Source organism: Microtus ochrogaster, chromosome 10 (assembly GCF_000317375.1).
Source record: "Microtus ochrogaster isolate Prairie Vole_2 chromosome 10, MicOch1.0, whole genome shotgun sequence".
Classification (NCBI taxonomy): domain Eukaryota; kingdom Metazoa; phylum Chordata; class Mammalia; order Rodentia; family Cricetidae; genus Microtus; species Microtus ochrogaster.
The window spans coordinates 1,656,935-1,681,785 of record NC_022016.1 but is presented as its reverse complement, the minus strand read 5'-3'; the positions used below and the strand labels follow the sequence as shown (position 1 = coordinate 1,681,785).

The 24,851-nt window shown below is 37.8% G+C and overlaps 1 protein-coding gene and 1 pseudogene across 1 annotated transcript in view; both read right to left on the bottom strand.

The window, feature by feature from the left end:
- The window catches only part of LOC101996877, a 25,949-nt pseudogene extending 21,656 nt beyond the window's left edge, over nt 1-4,293 (bottom strand).
- Nucleotides 4,294-18,902: 14,609 nt separating this feature from the next.
- The window catches only part of Brinp1 (BMP/retinoic acid inducible neural specific 1), a 183,590-nt gene continuing 177,641 nt past the window's right edge, over nt 18,903-24,851 (bottom strand). The window contains exon 8 of the mRNA XM_005352591.2: nt 18,903-20,497. Coding sequence (XP_005352648.1) covers nt 19,360-20,497 — 1,138 coding nt within the window. The 3' untranslated portion in view covers nt 18,903-19,359. The remainder of the gene's footprint in view (nt 20,498-24,851) is intronic.

The following is a 24,851-nucleotide window of genomic DNA, read 5'->3' as shown; positions in this document are numbered from 1 at the left end:
CATACTGATGGTAAGAAATACAGATAGGTTGGGGGCAGGGTTCTTTTCTTATCTCCACAGGAAAATACTCATCTTCAAAGAATTTAAGGGACCCTAAATGTTTAATTACTAATGGATGAAAAAAAGTTACGACCCACTAAGGATCGGCAATAAAATTATATATGTACTGTAAGTACTAATCTTTTTATATATATGTCTTATCCAACATGTCTTTATTAATATGTAGAGCTGGTTTTGGATTTGGACTATGGTTCAGTCCGTCTTCAATCCCAAGCCTGTTGATGAGAGATATTTCAGAGTTTCTGTCTCAGGTCAGGAGCCATGAAATGGGACAGAATAAGAATAATTATATACTTGATAAACCTTCTTTGCCTTTCCTCATATCTGTGTCTTTCTTTATATGTCAGTATATGTCCTGTTGTAAATGTTTAAATTTCCCATAACAAGCAACAAATTTCCCTACAGTAATCTTTGAAGTTTCCATAATGAAGATGGGGCCCCACAACATCAACTCAATCTGGTTATTATGACATCATGAATTTTTTTTTGCACTAAAATTAGACCTGTTTTTTGGTACCAACTGCACGAGACAATTTCGAGTGGTGCACATTTCTGACAACACTCTGGCCGGACCTTCTCAAAACACTCAGAGGCTAGTTAAAATTTTCTTAGGTCTAAGGTTAATTTGGAAATTTTACCATCATTTCCTTTCACAGGACCCCCTAAGAAGAACATCGCCCCCATGTCAGCTGGAAGCAATTTTAGAAAACAATGTCGCCTCTCCCAACATAGTTTGCCCTCAGGGTTAGGGACATCTTTTAGTGGTCAGTATAGGGTTGAGGGGATGGGGGAGATATTTTATGGATTTAGGAGTATTTTCAAAAAAAGGGGGGATTAACTGATTTGATTGAATGATTGGTATTTATGAATTACTGTTTTTAGAAAATTGTATTGGTACTGTTTCCTGTATATTGGATATTGAATATTGAATGTGAGTGTTCCTACCTCTATTTTTGTATAAGAGTATGCTTATATTGTATTGATACATTTACCATATTACAATGTACATTTATACCTCTGATATTATTTATATAGTAACATTGTTTACATTTGATATATAATGACATTGTTTACAGTTGAAGACCATTGTCTTCATATATTGCACAGTTGTTTATTCTCTTAGTCTTCAAGTTAGATAGGTATTGAGAATTATATGTTTTTCATATTTATTTTTAGGTTTATCAGGTTTTTTAGATACATTGAGATTATATTTAGTATAGATAGTATAGTCTTCAGCCTCTTCGAAGAGCTGTAGAAAATGGCCTTCAACCTAACCTAGAATTTTGTGCCAACGAGACACAATCACTCCTGGCAACGCCACTCTACTCCTGAGAGAACGTTGAGCACCAAAGACACTCCACTGGGAGCTTGTCTTCTTGGCAGAACTGGCCTTTGGGTTAAGAAAAACCCATACCTCAACTACTGACAAAGATACATAATATCCATAAATGGATGAAACAAGATTGTCTTATCTTGCCAAGATAGGGTAGGATAGTTCTAAGAAAGTTCCTTGCCTTTAATAATGATATGTCAGTTATGTTAGGCCTTAGCTGAAGTTGGTTGACTTAACATTGCAAACGAGACTTTGGGTGATTGCCCAGGTAGTCAGTTGTCTCTGTCATTTGTTGCACATTTTGGATATCTCTCGTTTGTTAAGTAATATTAATTCCCTTCTCAGATCTTTGATGGAGTTGAAGATTAGATAATTGTAGTTACTCTCTACATTATTTAGACTCCTTGGAATAAAATGTTTAGTGTATTTATTATCTGTTCCTATTGTATATAGTTGTATTTGGTTTGGCTCTATCTTATTTAGACAAAAAGGGGAGATATAGGGGAGACCCAGTCAATCACCTTGCTTGTAGGGCGGGGTCCCCCGAGGCTATTTTTTACTTGTAAAGATTACATGCGTGTTCCCTGCCTTCCTTTCTGCTTTCCTGTTCTCCACTGGAAACTTACAGAAACTCTGGTTCTGTAAGTCTATTTCCCAATTAATGCTCTATATATTATTATAATTCCTGTCTGCCTTCATTTAAGCCACTACACTTTATCCAAGCTAGAATCATTAAAGAAGAAGGGCACTCAGTTGAAGAAATGCTTCCATGAGATCGAGATATAAAGCTATTTCTATATTACTGATCAATGAAAAAGGTCCCAGCCCATTGTTGACAGTGTTATCACTAGCCTGTTGGTCCTGGGTTCTATTATAAAGTTGGGTGAGAAAATCAGTGGAGGAAGCTAGCACTTCTTCTTGACCTCTGCATCAGTAACTTCCTCTAAATTCCTGTCCTGTTTGAGTTCTAGTCTGACTTCCTTTGATGATGAACAGAAATATGGAAGTGTAAGCCAAAGAAACTCTTTCCTCCCCAACTTGCTTTTGATCATGGTGTTTCATTGCATCAAGAGTAACTCTTTTTTTTTTTTTTCGGGGAGGAAAGGGTTTATTCAATTTACACTTCCACAGTTGCTATTCATCAAAGGAAGTCAGGACAAGGGCTCAAAGAGGACAGCAACAGGCAGGACCTTATACAGAGGCCGTTAATTTTCATGTCTTGTTCAGTCTGCTTTCTTCTCATTCTTTTTTTTTTTACTAGACAATTGGGTATATTCCTCTCTATGGAATAATAATGGCAAGTATTATAAGTCATACCTCAGCCTAATACTCCAGCCTCACTTTAGTTCATGTGACAGGCAAAGTTTGGGTTTCTGTTACTCAGTCTCTGAAATTTTGAACAGAAATGACACTAGCCCCAGTAACACTAGCCTGAAGACACTTGATCTCAGGAAATAAAGAGTTTCCTATTCATAAAACATCTCTGTCAGGGTAGGTATTCTCATGCTGTAGATGGAGGGTACAGAGAAATAGATTTCTGTGTAAAGGGATCCCAATTTTAACTTAAATGTTTATGGTTGACTAGAATAAATGCAGAAACTCAAAAAGTGCTACACTCTTCTATAACAATTTGAATTTTTTTCTGGAAAAGATAAAAATTAAAATACTTGAGTGGGCATGATCAAAGTTCAAAGGTGACTAGCTGCATACTTCCAAGGATCAATGCTTTTAGAACTCCAAAGAACATTCAATTCCTTAGCTACTGTTCAACAGTTACCAGGAAATATTACCACCTAGGGACATTGGCATGTGATTTTCACTGAGGATGAGTTAAACAGACACACAATAGCTGCATGATTAGCTTCAGTCACAATGACTGCTGGTTTCTAGAACAAAAAAAAAAAAGTTCAGAAATAACATTGAGGAACAGAAACAAAAACAATGATTGACTGAGAATCAAAGTCATGAACATATAAAAATTCTATTAAAAGACAGAATATTTCAGGATCTCAGATATTATCTCCTAAGTGTTAGCCAAAATCCATTCCTAAAGGAAGCTGTTCTTGGAAGGGTTCATGATATGATCAACCCACATATTCTTTCAGCACAATGGTCAATGAGAAAATACTGAACTATTTCTGGATATATCTTTCTTCTTGCTGTGAGCTAGCAAGCTATCTAAACTCAATTCTAAGTGCCTACTATAGTAGGGGAAAATAATGAAAAGTTTCTACAACATAAAACAGGTTTTTAAAGAGTTTTGTTGGACATGCTTTCCAAAGGCCCAAGGATGAAGACATTGTAAGAGTCAGCTTTCTATCCTGGCCAATGAAAATGCCCACACATACTTTATTTTCATGATCTTTTGGACAGTTAAAATTTAGACATAAAACTCAGGGTCAGGTACACAAACAAACTGTGTTTTCTTCATGGGGAAGAAAGCAGAAGGCCCACCCTTTACCCTGCCCACCAGTGAGCTTTTCACTCATTTATTGCACGGGCTTTGCAAGAGAGCAAAGAAAGATTTAAAAGAGAAGGCTGTGCGTGTCTGGCCTTGCCCCTGACAACAGCAAGGGTTGCTGCATCATCTGATAAGGAGTATTTCTGGCACATCGGCAGTGCTGCTTTAACTTTGTGATGTTTCTGTTTCCTTTGCTTCACAGCAGATCTGAAAGGATATCTTCAAGAATTCAAAAATTTATTTTTTAATCAGCTTATTAGGTGAGTTCCTTATACTATGAGCCTTTATATGGCAGCAAATCCCTGCTGTCATGAAGACTTTCTTGCAATATGACAGATTCAGGTCAGTGTCATTAACTCACTTCCAGATTGATGTTGCCAGCCTGATGATCACAGAAGATGGCAAATTCCCTCTGCACAGGGGCAGAGGCAATGAACATTTGTCACACTAGATCACTGTGCCCATCCATTGGCAGAATCCTGAAATACTCTGATATAGATGTGCCTAGAGAAATGAGGCTGAATGTCTACACAGGTTTTCAGTTCAGGATTAGGATAGGAGTCAAATGTTTTCCATCATTTCTCTGTTATTGATATACTCTATGGGCTTTGCTGAATCTCTGGTCAACTCAGGGCTTCTGTGTATTTGCAACTGGAGGAAAAATACACAAACACTCAGCAAGTGATTACTGAGCACAATCCTGATATCCAGGGTTCTTCTCATTCTATAGATGCAGCAGATCTATATGACAAAAATAAATATGTCCTTTACCTTATTAGTTACCTTTAATTTCTCCAGATGCTTATCGATAATGGACTTTAGTTTATTCTATAGCACACAGATGTTGGGAATGTTAGTTTTCAATTCTTTTAAAATTGCACCTGGCTCTGATTTATAGCATTTGTGATTGTGTGCACGTGTGTGTATGTGTGTGTGCATGTATATGTATGTGTGTATATGTATATTAGGTACACATTAATATCATTATTTACATATCTACATGTTGGTGTACGTGAACATGAAAGAAGGAGGTTGACTTTGTATCTTTCTCTAATACTCTCATTGCTTTTTAAAACTTAGCCTTTTACTGTAACTGAAGTTCATTGATTCAAGTATGCTGGCTAGCCAATGAACTCTGCCAATATAGATTCAGAGAATCTTGTCTGCCTTCAGCTTCCAACCTTCACTAAGGCCATAGAATTATGCTGCCATGCTCAGTTTTTCATGTGTACTATGGATCCAAATATAGGTGCCCATGACTGTACAGAATATACTTTCCTGAGTAACAACCTCTCTGGCCCCTAGTTATAACCTTTGTGATTAGCAAGATACCTGTTAATTAATGAAATCCCCTTGATATTTCCTTAAAATTCCATTAATCTCTAACATATAGAGTTCTATGAAAATAATGGGTGGCCCTAGTATCTATCTACTGATATCTATAATGCAATAATTATCTCTGGACACTTTACAAAAATGCTTTGTACTCGTAAAGTTACTGCTTTTGTAAGGACCTATGTTGGAACTATTCATAAAGTTCTCTTATTTACCTTGGCATCTTCCCAAAGGGATGCTGATACTGACTTCAAAGTCTCATAAAAATGTCTGTTCTCAGTATACCAAGGTCAAAGTTGCATTAATTCAGTTTCCTGCATGGAAATACGATTCCAGTTTCCAACAACATAGTCATGATAAACCCAAGCTACCATGCCCTGTCTCAAAGAATCATCCCTCTTCTTTGACTTAAGCACTTTCTTTATGCTAATTGCCGTGGATCTCTCTTCGCAAAACAATAACTCAGTTCTTTTTCTATTGCAACTGGCCTAGTTCTCTAAGGTGTGTATAACAAATATCACAAATAAATGATTTGAATTAACTGTGTTTTGATTTTGTGAATTAAAAGTTCAAGATACAACGTATCAGGTGTCTTCTGAGACTGTTCTCTGGTTTTTAGATGACTATTCTATGACTTTCTAGCCTTCAAGATAATTTCTATATAATGGCCTCAGAAATGAAAGGAATGGTTTCAGAAGCTTCTGATTATATCTCCAAATTTGAGAAGAGCCTTTAAAGAATAGATATGGCAAAATGGGTAGATGCCTCAATGGACATGTGTCTTAGTTAAGGGACCTAATTTAGAAGCTATGAGAAAACACCATAATGAAAAATGATTTGAGGAGGATAGGATTTATTTCATCTTATGGCTTTCCGTACACTAGGGAAGTCAGGACAGGAACTCAGGAAAGGGTCTCAGAACCTGTAACTGATTTAGAGGCCATAAAGAAATGCTACCTGTGACTTGTCCTTGTGGCTTGCTCAGTTTGTTTTCTTACACACCTCAGGATTCAAGAGTATCACCATCTATAATAGTCTATGTCTGGCCATATAAAATATTAATCAACAAAAAAATATCGGGCCAATTTTATGGAGGCATTTTTTTCAATTGTTTCTCCTTCCTGTCAGATGACTTTAGCTTATCAAAGAGACACAAAACTAGCCAGCAGTATGTAAATGTGAGAATCCACATAAAGGTTGGCTGATGGGTCACACCATCTCTACATGCTGTAATTCCTGTGCTTGGGAGTGTGGCCAATCACTTGTATTTCCTGTGTGTTGGGGCTAGAGACATATATCCCCAAAACGGAATTGCTAATTCTATAAGGGGGCTATTTAGTTATTTATTCAGAAACAAACTTTACCTCGGTAAATAAAGTGAAAAAAAATTGAAGACATGTGATATCAACCTCCAGAATCCATGTGCATGTGAACCTACACACAAGTGAATCTACACACATGTAAACATACATATGCACATGTGCACACAGCATTAAAACACACATGTAATAAAGAATAGTTTATTTTTCATATGCTCACACATAAATACCCATAGATGATACACCAAGTTAAATGGTTTTCTTTGATTACTTAAGATGAACCTACATTTAGGAAAATAAGACATAGAAATCCTTCCATTAGTATATGTTGCTTCATTAATAATAATAATTATTATAGAAACTATAATTAGTTTGCTTTTACTGTGTTCTTAGTGTTTTGTATGCATAACCTTTTTAAATATTCTAATCTTGAAAAATCACTGTAAAATCGGAGATCTGTGTAGATAAGGAACTTTCAGAGGACAAGAAGAATAAATAATATTTATTTCTTTTTACTATATATGAGGTGATATTTTAGATATCATCTTCATAATTGCTATAAGGAGTTACATTAGAATTAAAGATTAGTGAGATTATTTTCACAAAGGATAATAAAGACAGCCCCAGAGAGATGAACTGAATTTCTAAAGTTCATATAGGTAAGTGTTGTTGGAGACCAGGATTTACCCTCAAGGAAAGTTGAATTAAGAATTTGTGGGGCTGGAGAGATGGCTCAGAGGTTAAGAGCATTGCCTGCTCTTCCAAAGGTCCTAAGTTCAGTTCCCAGCAACCACATGTGGCTCACAACCATCTGTAATGGCCTGGCCAGCAGGCATACACCGACAGAATATTGTATACACAATAAATAAATAAATATTAAAAAAAAAAGAATTTGTGGTTTTGGTTATTATTCTAAAGCATCATGTCATTTCCAGTTGGCCTAAACTTGAATTGGGGCAAATTAGCTAAAGGGAGCTAATTGGTTGCTACATAGTTGGTAAAATGTATAGTAAGATAAGAAAGCTATAGGATTTAATTGGTATTAGGAGAATGGGAAATGTAGTGACATAACTCAATCTTACAATATTGGAGACTGTGGTGGTTTGAAAAAAAAAATGGCTCCCAAAGAGAGTCACACCATTAGAAGGTGTGGCTTTGTTGGAGTAACTATGGCATTTTTGGAGGAAATGCACACTTGTGGAGGTAGGCTTTGAAGTTTCTTTCTTTTTTTTCTTGAGTTGGATATATTTTTATTGTTATAATAAGTAGCAAAGCCAAGAACCCCTCAAGGCATTCAATAATATGGTAACATTAATTTTTTTGGTATTTTTTGTTTGTTTGTTTTTTCTTTTTTGATTTTTGTTGAGCTCTACATTTTCTCTGTTTCTGTTTCCAACCCACATCCCACGTCTCAGATCACGTGCTGTTGCCCGCACAAGATGAAGAAGTCTCTGTTACTTCTCTAGCACCGTGTCTGCCTCCATGCTGCTACATCCCACCATGATGATACCTCTGAACCTCTGAAACTGTAAGCAAGCCACCTTTATTAAATATTTTCCTTTATAAGAGCTGCCATGGCATAGAAACCCTAAGACAGAGCAAACAGAACAAGACAGTAGCAAACAGAACAAGGTGGTAGGGTAAGTTCTCTGATTGACAGTTCCTAACAAACAAGTCAGAAGAAAATTCAGGAAGCTATATTTGAAATGACAGCCAGTTGAAGAGAAAGGGTACCCATATCAGAAGCAGAGGCTTCATGTAATCATATGAAAGATCTTGTCTTCCACTTCCAGCACTGTGAAACGAAACAAGAAAATCTATCTATATACACGAGAGAGAACATGTATAACACAGAAAGGTTCTCTTTCTTCGGGAACATGAGAACTTGACAGAAGACAAACCCAGAAGTGTGAAAGACTAGAAGAAGAATCCAAGCACTTGAATATAATAAGAATATATGATGGTTTGGATAGCAACTGTTTCTCCATAGGTTGATGTTTTTAACAGCTAGTACCCAGAAGGAGACATGTGTTTAGAATGTTGTAGACCTTTAACAACTTGATCTTCAGCGAAGGAAGTAGGTAATGAAGGATGGGCTTCAAAATCTTACAGCCTTCACTGAGAGTGCCTTTTAGGCTGCTATGGGAAAAAGCTATCAAGTGTTCCCCAGTTATGAACTCTGTGAGCCACAGTAGTGACTTTCATGGACAGATAGTCCTATGGAGCAAGGGTGGACACATGATGGTAACCCCTGTTCCACAAGAGGACACACATGTCTTAAACTACAAATTTAGCACATGTTTAGGAGTGCCCACAGACCCTAAAATTAAGCCTACTAACTATTATTTTGCAAATGGACAAGCTATCAATTGTTCATCTAAATATGTACCCCTGTACTCACAGACCTCATCAGAAAACTTCCTTTGAGAAGTAGATGGAAAAATCTGACAACTGACCAAAATTCCGAGAATAAGTGATTTCTCAATAAAAAATGGGGACATTTATATCACTGAAAACCGTATGGATTATGAACCGTTTTGGACCATGGAACAAAAAAAATTGTGATAACGAGAGGTTATAGATGACTCAAGTGAAGCATAATCTTCTGACCATGACAAGACTACAGAAGACATGAACTCACAGTAGCTGAAGTTGTCTACAAAAGACTTGCGCAAAACCAACTAGTCAACAGCCTCATATAGGAGGAAGATTTGTGAAACTCCTAGCTGAAGAGCTACTGATATTAATGGCTTCAGGTGGGGGAAGGAATGTCATTTTCTTTTAAAGAAGAGGACCCTGGCAGGGTGATAAAACTCCCCTGAATGTTTCTTGAGCATATGGACAGCTTGAAAGAGTTGGGGAGGTGGAAGTAGATCTGGTAAAAGTTAATGGGAGGTGAAAATTATATAATTACATTGTATAAAGTTTTCAAGGAATTTATAAATTGTTACATCTAAAACATTGCAAAACTTTTATTGTTTCACCTATGTACTGTCTGCTCCTTGTTTCCTGAAGTCAGACATAAGGTGACCAGATGTCTCAGAGTAATCTGTAAAATGATGAACTTGATCTATTTGGTCACAGCAACAAGGAAAGCAATAAACACCAAGTGGATAATGAGAACAACTGGATTTGATACAAGATCATTTGTTGTCTATTTGAAATTCTAAAATGGCTGCCAGCTTCTCTAGGGATAAAATTGGGAGTCCTCATAGGAGGATTTTAGTTTCAATATGCATTATCACATAATAATCTTACCATCTGCTGATTCTACCCTACATCCCCAGCCTTAAGTTTCTTTTTTTCCTTTTATTTATTTATTTATTTTTATTGAAAAAAATTCTGCCTCCTCCCCTCCTCCCATTTCTCTCCCCCTCCACCACTCTTCTCCCCCTCCCCCACTCCTCTCTGCCTCCCCCCACTCCATTCCCCCTCCCTCTGAGTCTGAAGAGTAGTCCGGATCTCCTACCCTGTGGGAAGTCCAAGGTCCTCCCCCTCCATCCAGGTCCAGGAAGGTGAGCATGCACTTGTTTTCTCTATCACACTCTTGTCTCAGGTAGACCTTTAACACAGCACAAACAGCAGCCTGTACAAAGATCAATAACTGTTTTCCTTCTCATTTCACTCCACTTACCTTATCATTTGTGATTCAGATATCTGTACACTCCAGTAACATATCACTCTCACTCTCCTTAACATATACCACACTTGAAGATACTACCTAACTTCCTCTATAAAATACGAGCTTTGAAAAGTATCTGTTCAATGAATGAGTGAGTTTAGAATTAAACTCCTTCCCCTCCTGTTTCTGCTGAGGACAATATTTTTTCCAGATATTTCTTTGAAATTGGACCTGAAGCTGTGAAATAGTTGCCCACATGAACTAAGAACAGGTTATGTCCTGCTGGTCTCAATTGTCATGTCAAAATTCAATAAAGCAGACTCACCAAGTCATTCTGTTGGCAATTCTCTGAGCACATCAAGTTTCTGCAGTGTTTGCAGGGGGGAAAAACCTTTTATTTTACCAATAATTTAGATAGGCTATTTCCTACTTTTCTTGTCTTCTCTTCATTCTTATCCCTCAGAGGACTCTTCTTCCATGTGCTTCCAATTTGCAGGTGTCCCTTGTGCTGAAGGTAGAGCTTTAAGTGAAAGTTCAGTTCTTTGTAGGATTGCAGTTGTAGCCATTAATGCTCCATCACTGAATTTGTTCTGCTGTTTCTGGATGGGTTGCTAAGCAACACCCCTATTTGCCTGGAAATGGGGTGAGGCTGTATGAGGTTGGTTGAGAGGGGATACTGGGAATAGTTACTCAGGGCTTCTTACAAATTTAGTTTCTTATTCATGATGCCATCTTTACTACTGCATATATATATATATATATATATATATATATATATATATATTCATTGAAAGTATGAGAAAGAGCCTACATACATGACAAAGGACATTATTGGAAAATGATTTCAAGTCTTGTGGGTGAGTCATGCATAACTCAAATGAACCATGAAGGTTAATTTCTATCCTCTGTAGCAGGGGACACTAGGCAGGCACAAAAAGCACTAAATCCTATAAGGGTGGTGAGGAACTCCATGAAAAGAAATATCTAGTGAAAATTTTGGGAGGCAGCAGTTATTGTGCAGAGGTGACATATGACAATATTGAAGTACATTTCCCATGTTCAAATGACCTTGAACTATCTTTCCACGTACAAAGAATATTACCATGAATTGAGCCCTTCAGGCATCAGTCATTATGGCAAAGAACTTTGTGCTTATGTTAAATTGTAAAGTTGAGCTCACCTTATTTTGATTGCTCTGATTACTTCACTTGTATAATGGGAATAATAACAACTATTTTAGAGTTTTCTAAGAAATAAATAAGGTGCATATCAAGTATATGATGCATAGATGCTTAGTAACATTCTATTTCTGTCTTCCTCTTATGTCAATGTGTACAGAATCCCATTTTCTGAGACCTACCTAACTGACAATGTACCTATGAGCTTTGGGAGCACTTTTACCTTGTTTTAACTTAATTTTTATTTCTTCGTATTTCATGCATGAAATTTGATGTCTATGTACATGTGTTCAGCAAGACACATATGTAGAGGTAAGAAGACAGCTTGTGGGATGTTCTTTTTACCAGATGGTTTTAAGGCACTAAATTTATGTCATTAATCTTGGTGGCAAGCATTTCAATGGGCTAGGAATGATATTTATATTCCCCTTTAAAGAGTGTTCATATGCCAAGCAACATTGTTGAAATCTCTCAAAACCCACATGGTAACACAGAATTTGCATTTGATCTATCCAAGTTTCACTGTTTTTGGAAGGGAAAGAAATGGTTATATATGTTACAAACAATAAAGGTAATTCTATGACCCTGGGTACCATGATATTCCAATTATTGCAGGAAACAATGTGCGAGCAGGGAGTTGAATGATGATGATATCTTCACAGAACCTATCTACTGTCTACAAAAAAATCTCTGTTTCTGTATCACCCATTCTAAAGATACCTGCTGGATCTGTCTGATTGCCTAGGATGAATCTGAAGTGTTTGTTCTGGAGCCTTGGATCAGGCTGATTCTGGCTCCATGTATAATATTGAAATGGTGCACCTTGTTCAAATAACCAAAAGATTCTCTTTTATGGCATTTTTTAAAAAAAGATGAAAATTTTAATTTCCCAACTTCAATTACCCATGCCACTACTCACAACCTGCCCGTTTCAACCTCTCTTATTGCTCTCTCCCAGGGAAGAACCACAGACATATCAATAGTGTTTTGCCAAGGATGTAGAAGCTCTACCCGGAGTATAGGTTTCCTAAGCTGTTGGCGAAGGAACAAAAACTATATCTGGACTGTGAGCCATAGAGTGCTCTTCCAGATGGAAATCTGCCCTAAATATCCTGCTCTTCCTGAGCTTCTGCTGCAGAAGTATGATTCTGATGTCAGTGCATTTGACGCTATACTTGACTTTATGTTTTGAAGGGGCTTAATGTTTCTGTGAAAAAGAAGTAGTGCACATGACTTTCAGTTTTTTCAGTTCCTTTAGGTTGCATTTTTGTGCTTATTATTTGAACTTACTAAGGTAATAAATGTTGTCTTTCATAGCTAAGAACCATGTTTTTCTACAATGACTGATCATAATACCTTTATTATATAGAGACAGGCAAAATACTTTTTAAGACCAAGTTTCTTTGTGTGTAAAGCTATGGAGTTAAGCAGCATTTGTGGTCTGCATGTTGATGTTTCTCCAACAAACTGAAATACTGTAACTGATTACTCAATGTGAGGCCATTGAAAGTGGTTAATTTGTGAGAGTCTTACCATTATTACCATTAATGGGATCAATTTTCTTCTAAAAGAGGCTTGCAAGAACTTCCTTTTCTCTTCAAATCATGTAATGACATATAGGATGTACTATTTAGAAGGTGCATTCCCTCACCATACCAGACATCAAGTTTATTTATGCCTTGTCTTGGACTTTACAACTTCCGTACTGATGAGAAACACATTTCTAAGGTTAACAATTACACAGTTTTGTATTGCTTTGTAGTTGTTTAAGGGTACACCACACACACACACACACACACACACACACACACACACACATATCCTGCATGAAGCTCTTACTGTTCTGTAGAGTGAGCTGAATTGATTACAGCTTTTATTATTTTAATATGCAATGCTATTTAAATAGTACTTGTGTGATTTATTCACCAAATAGGTAGGCTTTGTATTTGTCAGGCCTTCTCAGACTGTTTAAAAATGTTTTCTTCTTTCAACAACCAGGTTAGAGAAGACCTATTAATAATCTCCTTTCTACAGAGAAGAAATTGAATCAGAGAGAGATTAAATAGTTCATTGAAGTTCCACAGCTAATAAATAGGAAAGCTGAAGGTCTGTCTTTCAACTCTAAGTTAGCACATCGATCTACGTTTCTGAAACCTGTGTTATTTTGCTCATGTTAGCTACATTGTCAAATTGTTGGTAAAAATCACTAACCTGGAAATCACAAAATACAAATTCTGTTTCTGGTTTTGTAGGCACTTGATAACCCCAGAAGATCTATTAATAACATAAAAACCGTAAGCTTGGAATCTTTCTGTGCAGTAACAAAATATCAGGTGACATTATTATTAATTGATAATTATGTACTATGTGATAATATCATATAATTAGCCAATGCTTGGCAGTGTTTATAATCATCCTCTAATTTATAAGAACATTATAATTTTCTCACTTACACAGGTGTGTGATAAAGTCAGATCAATTTTCTCTTGCTGCCCAACACTTGTAGGAATGACTAGACTGAGAGAACTCAGACATTTTTTCATAACAGCAACACCAAAATTTAGGCTTTCAGACCAGCAATTCTTCCACTCAAGCCCTGTGTCTAATTTTTACCAAAGCCTTTTTTACCTTTGACGGGAATGGTTCCATATAAGTTTGACTAAGACTAGAGAGCTTTAGCAATAACGCAGATTGTATTCCCTAGGGAAAAGAGCACTTGAGGATGTCTTCCAAGCAAGGAATTTGGGCTTTGAAGATTAGATACTAACTCAGGGTGAAGCTCACCTGTAATCCATGGCATCCATTGACTTCTTAGAGAAAGAAAGGCTTTCCCTTGCATTTTTAGCACTCTCCCATGAAAGTTCATGTCCTCCCTTCTACTTGACTAATGAGTTAGGTTCTGCCTCTGATCCAAATATCAAATCTTTATTTCTCATCCTCTTCCCAAACTCACTGATGTTTGGTGTAATAGCCCTTTATTTAGTTAGTACTTACAAAGCACAAATTAATATAATACATTTGGATCTAGAATATGTTGATTTTCATTAAATTAATCATACTACAATTACTATCAACTGGTCCATACTTCAGTAAGCCATGGTAGAGGCAAGATGATGCCACATAAATTACATGGACTTGGAATGATGTCTTAGAACAAATTGTGCTTCAGCCAAAGGAAAACCAAATTGGTAGTGTAATGTTCATCAGATGTACTTACTCAAGTTTTGCAACATTTCAGAATGTTCAAGAGAAACTGTTAAGGGATCATGGAAATGTTGCTATAAAGTGTATATTAAGGTACATTTTTATTAGAAAAGGACCAAAGCTTTTACATCTTTTAAAGACAAGAGTTATTTTGTTTGTTGTCAATTCTACAAGCATTTACTAAGTCTATATGAGAAAAGTAAGGTGACATCCTTATCCTTGGTTGGTCTCTATCCCATTTCATCCTTTCATCTCTCTTTATCTGTAAGCTTACTGAGTAGGAAAGATTGTTATAAGCCAGCTTTGGGTACCATAAAATTGACTCAGCATGCTGAAGGTTCTGGAACATAATGAATGATTGTCAGAATAGTAAAGGGCACACAGACAGCCACTTCCCTCCAGGACTTTTAGGTTGATAAATCTGTAGCTTCGGATACTATATACAAGGAAGGAAGAAATGACCTCAACTCGGCCTGAGATCACTGGCAGCATCCAAAAATTTGGCTGATCCCTAGTAAGAAATCCTTGGAATACAAATTTGATGATGATGATGATGATGATGAAGAAGAAGAAGAAGAAGAAGAAGAAGAAGAAGAAGAAGAAGAAGAAGAAGAAGAAGAAGAAGAAGAAGGTAGAGAGGAACAGGGCAGTGGAGAGTATAAAGAATGCTTATAAACCACATGACTGTTGTTTCAGTAACCCACTAGTTAAAATTTCACAAGACAGATTCTTGAATTGATTAGGTAATTAGCATCGGTGATCTTTAATTTTGAGATAATGAAAAGGGCACTATGCTCACAGTCAGTAAAAAAACTGATAAAATAATATTTTCAATGATTCTTTATTGCTGAAATTTGAAAAATCTTTAAATACTCATTTAATATTAAGCATCTTATTTTTATGTATTTGTCTGTTTATTCTTAATAAAGTGATTATTTTAATCTTTGAATTCTCTTTAAAGCCATTAACAATGGAGCATCTGTTTTATTTTGATATTTTTCTAGCATATCTGCACTCATTCTGTTATCTTCAAAACTTATTTATGTTTATTTTTAACCAATAACTTGCAACCTCACAAACTGCTTTTTAAAGTATCAATTTTGTCCAGTTAGAGTTATTGTGGTTATCTAGATAAAAACTTTTTGTTGCTGTGTGTTTGTCTGACTTTTTAAATTTTCTCTTTTACCACCTTAATATTTGCTTTCTCCCTCTATTAACTGGCAAATGATATGTCCTGCATCTATTCCATTAACAGTAGATCACTCCTCTGCCCTTTGATGCTGTGATATCTTCTCTTGATCATTTATCACCATCTAGTGGATCCATATTTTTATTATGATCATTTTCTTCTCACAAAATCATTAATAGGTTAAATTTCTTATCATTAAGATATTTTATTTAGTTTAGAAAAGCCAAGAAAAAAACTCAATATCAAAAATTATACTTTTGCACTAGAATAACCTCATCTCATTGTTACTGTGTTCATTGTTTCTACATACTAACATTTCTTCCACATTGAAAGTTTGTAGTCTCTGTGTAACTATAATTTTAATCTCTGAAGAGAGCCTTACGTTAAATGCAAGTCTCTCCTTGCCCTCTACTTTAAAGAGGGCAACTATACAATGGTCTAGAATTTTCCAATGATTTTACTTGATAGCTAATTAATGGCTTTCTGTGGTTTCCATGGTGATGACATGCTTTGCTGCCAAGCCTTATCCAAATGGGCATTCTGTTCACTCTTGTGTCTTAGCATCAGCATATTAATAAGAGACTGTAGGTCTTCAGTTGCTGCATCAAACTGGTAAGGATCTAATTGAATTAAAATCCCACTCAAAGGCTTCAGGATTCTCTTTCTCACAGTTAGAAACAGTCACTGTAGTTCAAAGGGCTCAGAGTCAGACTGAAGCAAGAGACAATGGAACTCTTCAGAATTTTTGTGTTCCATAAGTACAAATTATTTTTCTCTCACCTTAGACTATATTCTAGTGATTTAGTTTTTCTTCTTGAAAGTTTCTATATTTCCATAATTTCTCAACATGCACTATGTGTATCTCAAAGATGAAATGACTGACTCAATATTTTCAAGGTGAAGGGGGAGTGGCCTTTCCTACACATACCATTGGAAAAGACTGATAAGGACTTCAGATTGAAGGTCCTTATGTCATTTTGATAAGTATGAGACAGCACTGTTGTGAAGATGAGGACTACCTAGCAATCTTCCAAGGTCTTCACCTTGCAAGGAGGCTTCAGTTAGAAGTTAGAGGGAAGTCTTTGGAAGTTGGAGATAAGTAAAAAAAGAAAATGAATGGAATGTAATCTGTCTGAAAAATTGTTTCAGTCATGAACATTGTGGATGGCTGTTTCTATTTCTCCTAAAGATCCAGCCTTCTCACTCCTTTAGATAATATATCCATTCAACAATGACACTTTAAAAAGTTGTTATGGCTAGTCCCTAAATGGTTTCTAGAAGTTGAATTTATATATTTGTATTTTGTTTTCACCCTTTCTTTGGTCATCATGTTTCTTCTACTTGTCTAAGTTCTAATCCTTTTCCAACGTTGATAATGAACCTATCCCTTCTAAGAGTCCTTCTTCTCAAACTGCCAAGCATATTATAGCTTCCTCAGGATCTTCTCCCTATGCCCACCTCTATAATGACACTCATCTTGGTGTGTGTGTGTCCTGAATATTTATATATAATAAATATTATATATAATATATATTTAAATATATATTTAAACATTGGTTTACATGTATGTCTTCTTAATTACTATTTAAGTGGCACAAACCATGGACCATTTTCTCTCAATATTTGTATTTCTGACATTCTCCACTCATTTATTAGACACTTCGACATTGTTTGATGAGTTCTTCATCTGCTTATGCTCTGGGAATATTTGGTAATGTGATTCCTTACATAAAGGATTTCCAAACTAAATGAATACTGAAGATTTCAACATCTGAGATCCAAAAACCTATGCAAGCATGTTTTAGTCAGCACAAAATGTAAATGCATGCTAATTCAAACCAAAAATGAGAATATTTAAATTTTAATTTACAGTTTTAGGAAAAAATAATCTTTCGCCCCTCAGCCTTGTTTAAAAAGTCAGGAAATTTTTCTTTTGTACACTGAAGCCCCCATTTTTCACTTTAAGGTATCAATAATGGGATTCCTATGGTGTACTGGTAACATCTAGACTGTGGAGAAGATAACATGAAAGACAAATGCACGTAATAGAACTAAAGCCAGCATGGGCTGGTATGAGGGATGTGCGAAGTATGAAGTGATATCTAATTATTAGATAGTTTTTGTAACATAAGCTGAAATGAAAATTATTGCTTCCCTTTGGTGAGAGCAGCAGTCAAGGAAAATAGAAAACAGAACTAAGCAGTTTCCTGTCCAGGCAAGCAAGCAGTGAACAGTGATGACTTAGACCAGAATGCTTCTATTCTCAACTGCATACTTTCACGATTCTGTATTTCACTCCCAATGCACAAATGACTATCTAGATTGCAAACAAGTGCCTTTCGCAGATACCACCTAGTGAAAAAGCAAATGCTGATCTCCTAAGGCTACTAAGCAAGGTCTGCATAAATTTTCCGCAGAAGTGTTTTGAGAAGAGCATGCATTTTTGTGTTTCTCATTCTACCCAAGTCGCTCCCGAGAAGTGACAGTGTTTCTACTGAGCATACATGTGTGGCAGGAGGGTGATGCAGGTGCACATGTGCTCATGTGTATTAAAGTTATTCCAACAGTAATTAAAAAGTATTTGAGGAGCCTTTCATAATCTAATACAACACTAAAATTTACATTATCATTAATATTATGATTGTAAGTGTTATTACTTGGTCACTGGCTATAGTCAAATTAAAACCATCCTTAATAGGGAAAACATTTCTGAACAATATGGTACTATATCTCTTTTTAGAGAAAGCAGGTGGAAAACTGTTTCTCTATGCAAGCAAAACAACTATCAAACACAATCTTGGATAGAGAAATCTTTTCCCCTTTAGTAAAGACATTTGAAGCATAAAGCCAGTGTTCAGAGTGCTTAGAAAGAAGTGGTGCTGCCTAGTGAACCAGAAGGTCAGATTCAAACCCATGTTGGGGCAATTATTACGGGTGTATTCATGAGAATGCTACCTCCCTTTGGCCCTAATTTCTAAACTATTTGGTTTGAAAGGCTAGTATCTAAGGTTATTCACTCTTCTAGAACTGTGCCAGTTCCTGTTCTCCCGGCCCCACCTAGTAGCCAGCTTCCATTAGCTTCCATTTATTTAGAAGTAAAGAAGCCATATAGACTTTCCAAGACTGCAATGCTCTTGCAACCCCCAACCACATCGAAGCATCAAAAGAAACACAAAGAATTAAGCATAAAGAGGGAAGAACTCTTAACAGAAGAAATATCTTCTTTATCTACGTCCATTTCCTCTCACAAGGAAAAATGGCAGTGTCAGAGGTACATTACATAGATCTCTTTCTTTCTCTTTTAGTGTTTAATCTTAGCACCTGCACAGCAGAGGTCTTTACAATTCATTGCATATGCTCTTCCCTTCTCCCCCCTCCACACAGCACCTGAGGCCCAAGAAGTCACCATCTCCAAGCTCTACAAAAGTCTGAGACCCTTCTTCATGACAGAATATAGTAGTAACAGACATGCCCCCACAGTTTTATACAGTTGCTAGAACACTTCAGTTTCCAACAATTGAAGATTTTTTCCTCCTTTCTTTTGAATATTAATTACATTTTACAAATTGTGTTTGTGTGTGTGTTTTATTTTGTTTTGATTTGTTTTATTCTGTTGTGTGTACAACAGAAGGGAAAGTCCACGACGAAGGGTCCCCAGTTAGCAGAGTTTGGCTGTCATCTGGTCGGACTGTTTTAGGATCTCAGTGTTGTAGAGGTCCAAGGCATGGTTCACCCTGATAATCTCACTGTTAGTTAGCTTCAGGCGGTGCTTCAGCATACAGGAAAACAAGTCCAGCTGGGGCTTTCCTGGAGCCACTGGAGGGGCCAGACGATTTATTCGGTCCCGAATGTCCAACATGAGGAGCATCACAGATGAAGAGGAATAGAATTGACCACCCTGTGTGTAGGACTGATTCACTTGTTGCACGGCACTTCTAAGGAGGTCAGCATTGAACCTCAGGCTGTACCCGAACACCTGCACATCGGATATCTTAATGTAGAATTGCCTCTTGGAGGGATCCGACAGGTCCACGGGGCCCTGGCCGGTCTCATTACGTAGGGTAGGTAGCCGAGTCCGACTACGCAGGTAAATATGGACAGTCTCAAAAAAAGTTTTCCACCGATTGCCCAGCAAGAGAGTCCAGTTGTAGCATTGGCTGTTTTGCAGACGGATCTTCTCCCAACGTGGGTAGCCAAATTCCCCAAAGGGCATGTTCCAGCCCTCTGAATGGCTGCCGCTGAAAGGATTGACATAGACAAAGAACATGGGGTCCAGGCTGCTGTTGCGCATCTGACAGATACGCATGGACATGCCAATCACCATGTGGATGAAGTCCATGCGGTTCTTGTTGCTCTTGAGAGTGAGGGACATGCGCTTGCGCCACCGAGGGTCAAAGAATGTATCAAGGCGAATCTCATTGCTGATGAAGGTAGTGTGAACATAGAGGCGTGAGTCCATCTTCTGCAACAGGTACTTCAATTCCAAGTCCTGGAAATCCAGGTCGGTCTCAAAGCTAATGAACTGCTCGCTCCTCTCAGAATCCACATTCTGTGGTTCGCAGCGGCCTCTGTATAGCTTGTAGCCCTTATTGCAAGAGCCACAGAGTGAGATGTTTGCCAGGCTGCACATGGCACAGCTGTTGTTCCCACCTATGATGCATGGGATCGGGCGCTGGCACAGTGTGGTACTACCATGGCACACACAACTCCTCTGGCTCTCCAGGAAGGTTCCCCAGAAGCCATTCTCATTGCAGTAGAGAAGTGACTGGACCCGTGCAAGCCACTGCTGAATTGTCCTGTGAAAAAGAAGGAAAATGAAAAATGTTAGCTATAATGAATGAAGTTACACAACTGACCATGCAAGTTGGAGCCTCCCAATGAATAAGTAAGGGGCTTAGAGTGATTGATAAATACATTGCTATTCTGCATACTGCCAGAAAGCAGTTGTATCACTTTGTACTTTGCCTCTCTAACATTCTCTGAGGACATCTTTAAAGAAGAGGGGTTAGACTAAATTTGGGGTCTCCATCCACTTCTGTACATTGCACTATGCAATAAACACTGAGCAATTTGGTTTAGGAAATGTAGTGTCTAAACATGAAAACACTTTCTGGATGAAAACAAATCATGAACAAAAAATCCATTGGAAAGATTTGAGGGTCATTATTTTTTTATGTAAGCATCAGAGGATTTAGTACTCTCCCCGCCTTTCTTTAATGAGGTTATGCGATACCCAACCCTGCTAGCAACAACATGAAGAAGCTTAATTGCATCATATTCCAGAATTCATGAGCGCTTCCATACAAACATACTAATCACCTGTCATGATTCTCACAGTGCCTTTACATAACATGCAATAAAGGTATATGTTCCTCGGGTGTCCAGAGTTCTAAATTCTTAATTGTGAGGCATTTCTATGGCAAACTGTATCTCTAGATCTCCTGATTACTGCTTTCCCACTCTGTGAATGATACTATATACATATATATACAAATATATATATATATATTTCAATGATGACAGATCTGTGAGCCAATGAGAATTAGCGTAAGAATACATAAAAATATGCAAGGCAGTCAGTCCAGAGGCCTCTCATTTTTTCATTTTAATTCCTATGGAAGTCATCTCTTGCTGTCTTTCATGTTCTGAATAGTTCTATATATCTGCGTAGCAGTTTTATCCTGCACAGGGCATTTCTACTCGCAGCTTCTCACTTGTACCTACCAACACCCAGACAATGACTTGAGATTCAAGTATCACCAGAGATTTCATGAAATTTTGGCTCCTCTATACATGAACAGAGGACATGGACAGTTTCTTTAGCCTTCCCACTCACTTCTGCCACACAGGGCTGTTATAAAGATTACATGAGATTCCATCTTACACCTGTCATAGTGACCAAAATCAAAAACACTGATGACAACTTATGCTGGAGAGGATGTGAGGTAAGGGGAACACTTCTCCATTGCTAACGGGAGAGCAAACTTGTACAGCTACTTTGGAAATCAGTATGGCAATTTCTGAGAAAATTAGGAAACAATCTACCTCAGGACCCAGAAAAAGCACTTTTGGGTATATATCCAAAGGATGTTCAACCATAACACAAGGACATGTGCTCAACTATTTTTGTAGCAGCATTGTTAATAATAGCTAAAACCTGGAAACAACTGAGATATCCCTCAACCGAAGAATGGATAAAGAAAATGTGGTACATTGACACAATGGAGTACTACTCGGGTAAAAAAAAATGACATCTTGAAATTTTCAGTCAAATGAATAAATCTAGAAAAAAAAAAACCACATTGAGTGAAGTAGCCCAGACTTTGAAGGACAAATATATTATGTACTCACTCATAACTGGATTTTAGGCATAAAGCAAAGAGAAATCAGCCTACAGTTCACAATCCCAGAGAACCTGGACAACAATGAGGATACTGAGAGACCTACACAGATATAATTTACATGGGAACTGGAAAAAGAGAAGATCTCCTGAGTAAATTGGGAGTGTAGGGGGTCACGAGACAAGGTAGAAGGGGAGAAGTGAAGGAAGGGAGGAGAGTGGGGGAAAATGTACAGCACAATAAGAACAATTAAAACAGATTAAAAAGTCACATGATTTTTTTTTTTTTTTTTTTGAGACAGGGTTTCTCTGTAGCTTTGGTGCCTGTCCCGGAACTAGCTCTTGTAGACCAGGCTGGCCTCGAACTCCCAGAGATCCACCTGCCTCTGCCTCCCGAGTGCTGGGATTAAAGGAGTGCACCACCACTGCCCAGCTTACATGATTTTTTTAATGTAAAATCTAGCTCTGAATTTGGTAGGTATTAAGTGTTCAACAAAACTCAGCTCTTGATTTCCGTTTGTTTTACAAGCATGACCACAGAAGCTGCAAGGCTAAATGATAGACTTAAAATCATATGACCAGTGAGAGGGGAAGTCTCCAGACACATTCACTTTGCTTTGGGCATTATCTGTCAATTAAATTTACAGGGAGCCGGGCAGTGGTGGTGCACGCCTTTAATCCCAGCGCTCGGGAGGCAGAGGAAGGCGGATCTCTGTGAGTTCGAGAGCAGCCTGGTCTACAAGAGCTAGTTCCTAGACAGGCTCCAAAACCACAGAGAAACCCTGTCTCGAAAAACAAAAAAAAAAACAAAAAAAAAGAAAAACAAACCAAAATTTAAAGGGAAAAATTAAAATCCTCTCTTAAGACTACATGAAAGGGTTGTGATAGTAGTGATAATGAAGTCCATATTTCATATCTTCCAGTTCTATGAAGCTGTAAAGAGACGCTCATCTGAATCCAGCATCCTGTGCTGGAATATGTTAGCAAACTGTCTGCCCTATCACTGGTAGTCCTAACTTACAATCACCAAATCATAAACCCCCACGTCATTGGGGAGACAGTAGAAACTAAAGCTGAAGATGTTGTTGGTTCAAGCAAAACTGAAGTCAGAGGAAAAAAAAAAAAACGAAACAAACAAACAAAAGACAAAAAGAAAAAGAAAAGGAAACAACAACAAAAAAATGAAATCTATCCTAGGACTGAGTCATTGCATCTCTTGAATCCTTGCCCTTCTTTGCTAAAATGAAGATAATAAAGTCTGTCTCAAGAGTCTTCTACGAGAATTGCTCAGATGATATATTTAAAGTGCTGAGAAAAGTCTAGCATACAGCAATTACAAAAAACAAAAAGTAATAATATACAGTGCTCATATCTCAAAGAATAATTCTTCTTTTGAAGGTCCTGAGGCACTCTCTGGGATGCTCTGAAGTCTAAAGGAAGCCATTTTGTTAGAGTTATTTGAAAATGGATACTGTTGAAATGGCTGCTGGACTGACTTAGGCTTTAAAGAAGTTGCTTATCGGCTGAGAAAAATGGTGGAATAATTAGCTTCCTGAAACTGTCTACCTATTTAATCCATAGAACCATCCCCACCTGGTAATGAAACCTCCCTCACAACACCCCAAGATATTGCACTTAAACTCTGCCTCATTTTTCTCCTTTCTCCTCCAGCTCCTCAGGTTTGGCAGGTGGGACCCATCTTCCCCCAGCAACTAGCACACACTATAGATAGCTTTACAAATGTTTGCTGAATGAACGAACAAAGAATATTAATATTTTTCTTCTTATGTTTTATTAACGAAAAGAAATAAAAGAAGAAAACAAACTTCTCCCTTTCCCACAAGAGTGCAGTATTAGTTTTCCATACCATCCGCCCACACAGCCGCAGGCCTCTCTGGTCTTTGCTTCGTGAGACCAATCCTATTACAGCCTGGAGAGCAGCAGGCCCAGCTTTCAGGAAACGAAGCAAGAATCATAATGAGCTGTGTGGCTCTCACTTCCCAAATCAGAACATTGACTGAATATTGGCGTATGAGTCATCTGATATTTTTTGCGAGCTGCAGGGGCTCTCCACGCGGCTGCGATTGCGTGGTTACATCTGACAAAATGCTTCTTTCAAATGGCCCACACTTGCCCCTGTCACTCCCTCTCCAAGTGACAGCACAGTACCCCATTTAGATCGCCTCTGTTCCCATCTGCAAGGCATTCTATAACCCCGTAGAGCGCCCCCTTTCTCGTGTCTCATCTTTGGGACCCTTTGTAGGGATCACAGCCCCCGCTCCTCCTATCAATGCTTCATTGTGGTGGAACTCTCAGAATCCTCGGTGAGGAAAATAAAAAGATGAAAGTTCCTGGTGATGCTGCTACAAGCAAGGGGGCTGCTGGGGAATTAGGATTCCAGCCTTGTCAGGGAGGAGGGATTGGGGACAGAGGCCCTCTGAGACACATTAGCAGGCTGCATGGCACCTGCGTCTCCTGAGCTTGGAATAATCATGAGGTTGTGGGCTGTATCAAAGGGAGCATTAATGACACAGCACCAGGACCCAGAAGGGAAGTGGTGTGAAGGAGGGCAAGGCCCAGGAAAGAGGAAGCAGAGGGGAAAGTGCCCTGACAGAGGGGAGAGAGGACTTCATGTTGGGGAAGGGTACATGGGAGCTGCTGGGCAGAATATGCGGCACAATGAGAGTGGGCAAGATAGAACAGGTTCATTTACCATCACTTACAAGAGTCAGAGAATGTTGACAGCATAGGCTGGGACGTGGATTAGTGATTCATTTCCTTTCTTTTTTCTTTCTTTTTTTTTTTTTTTT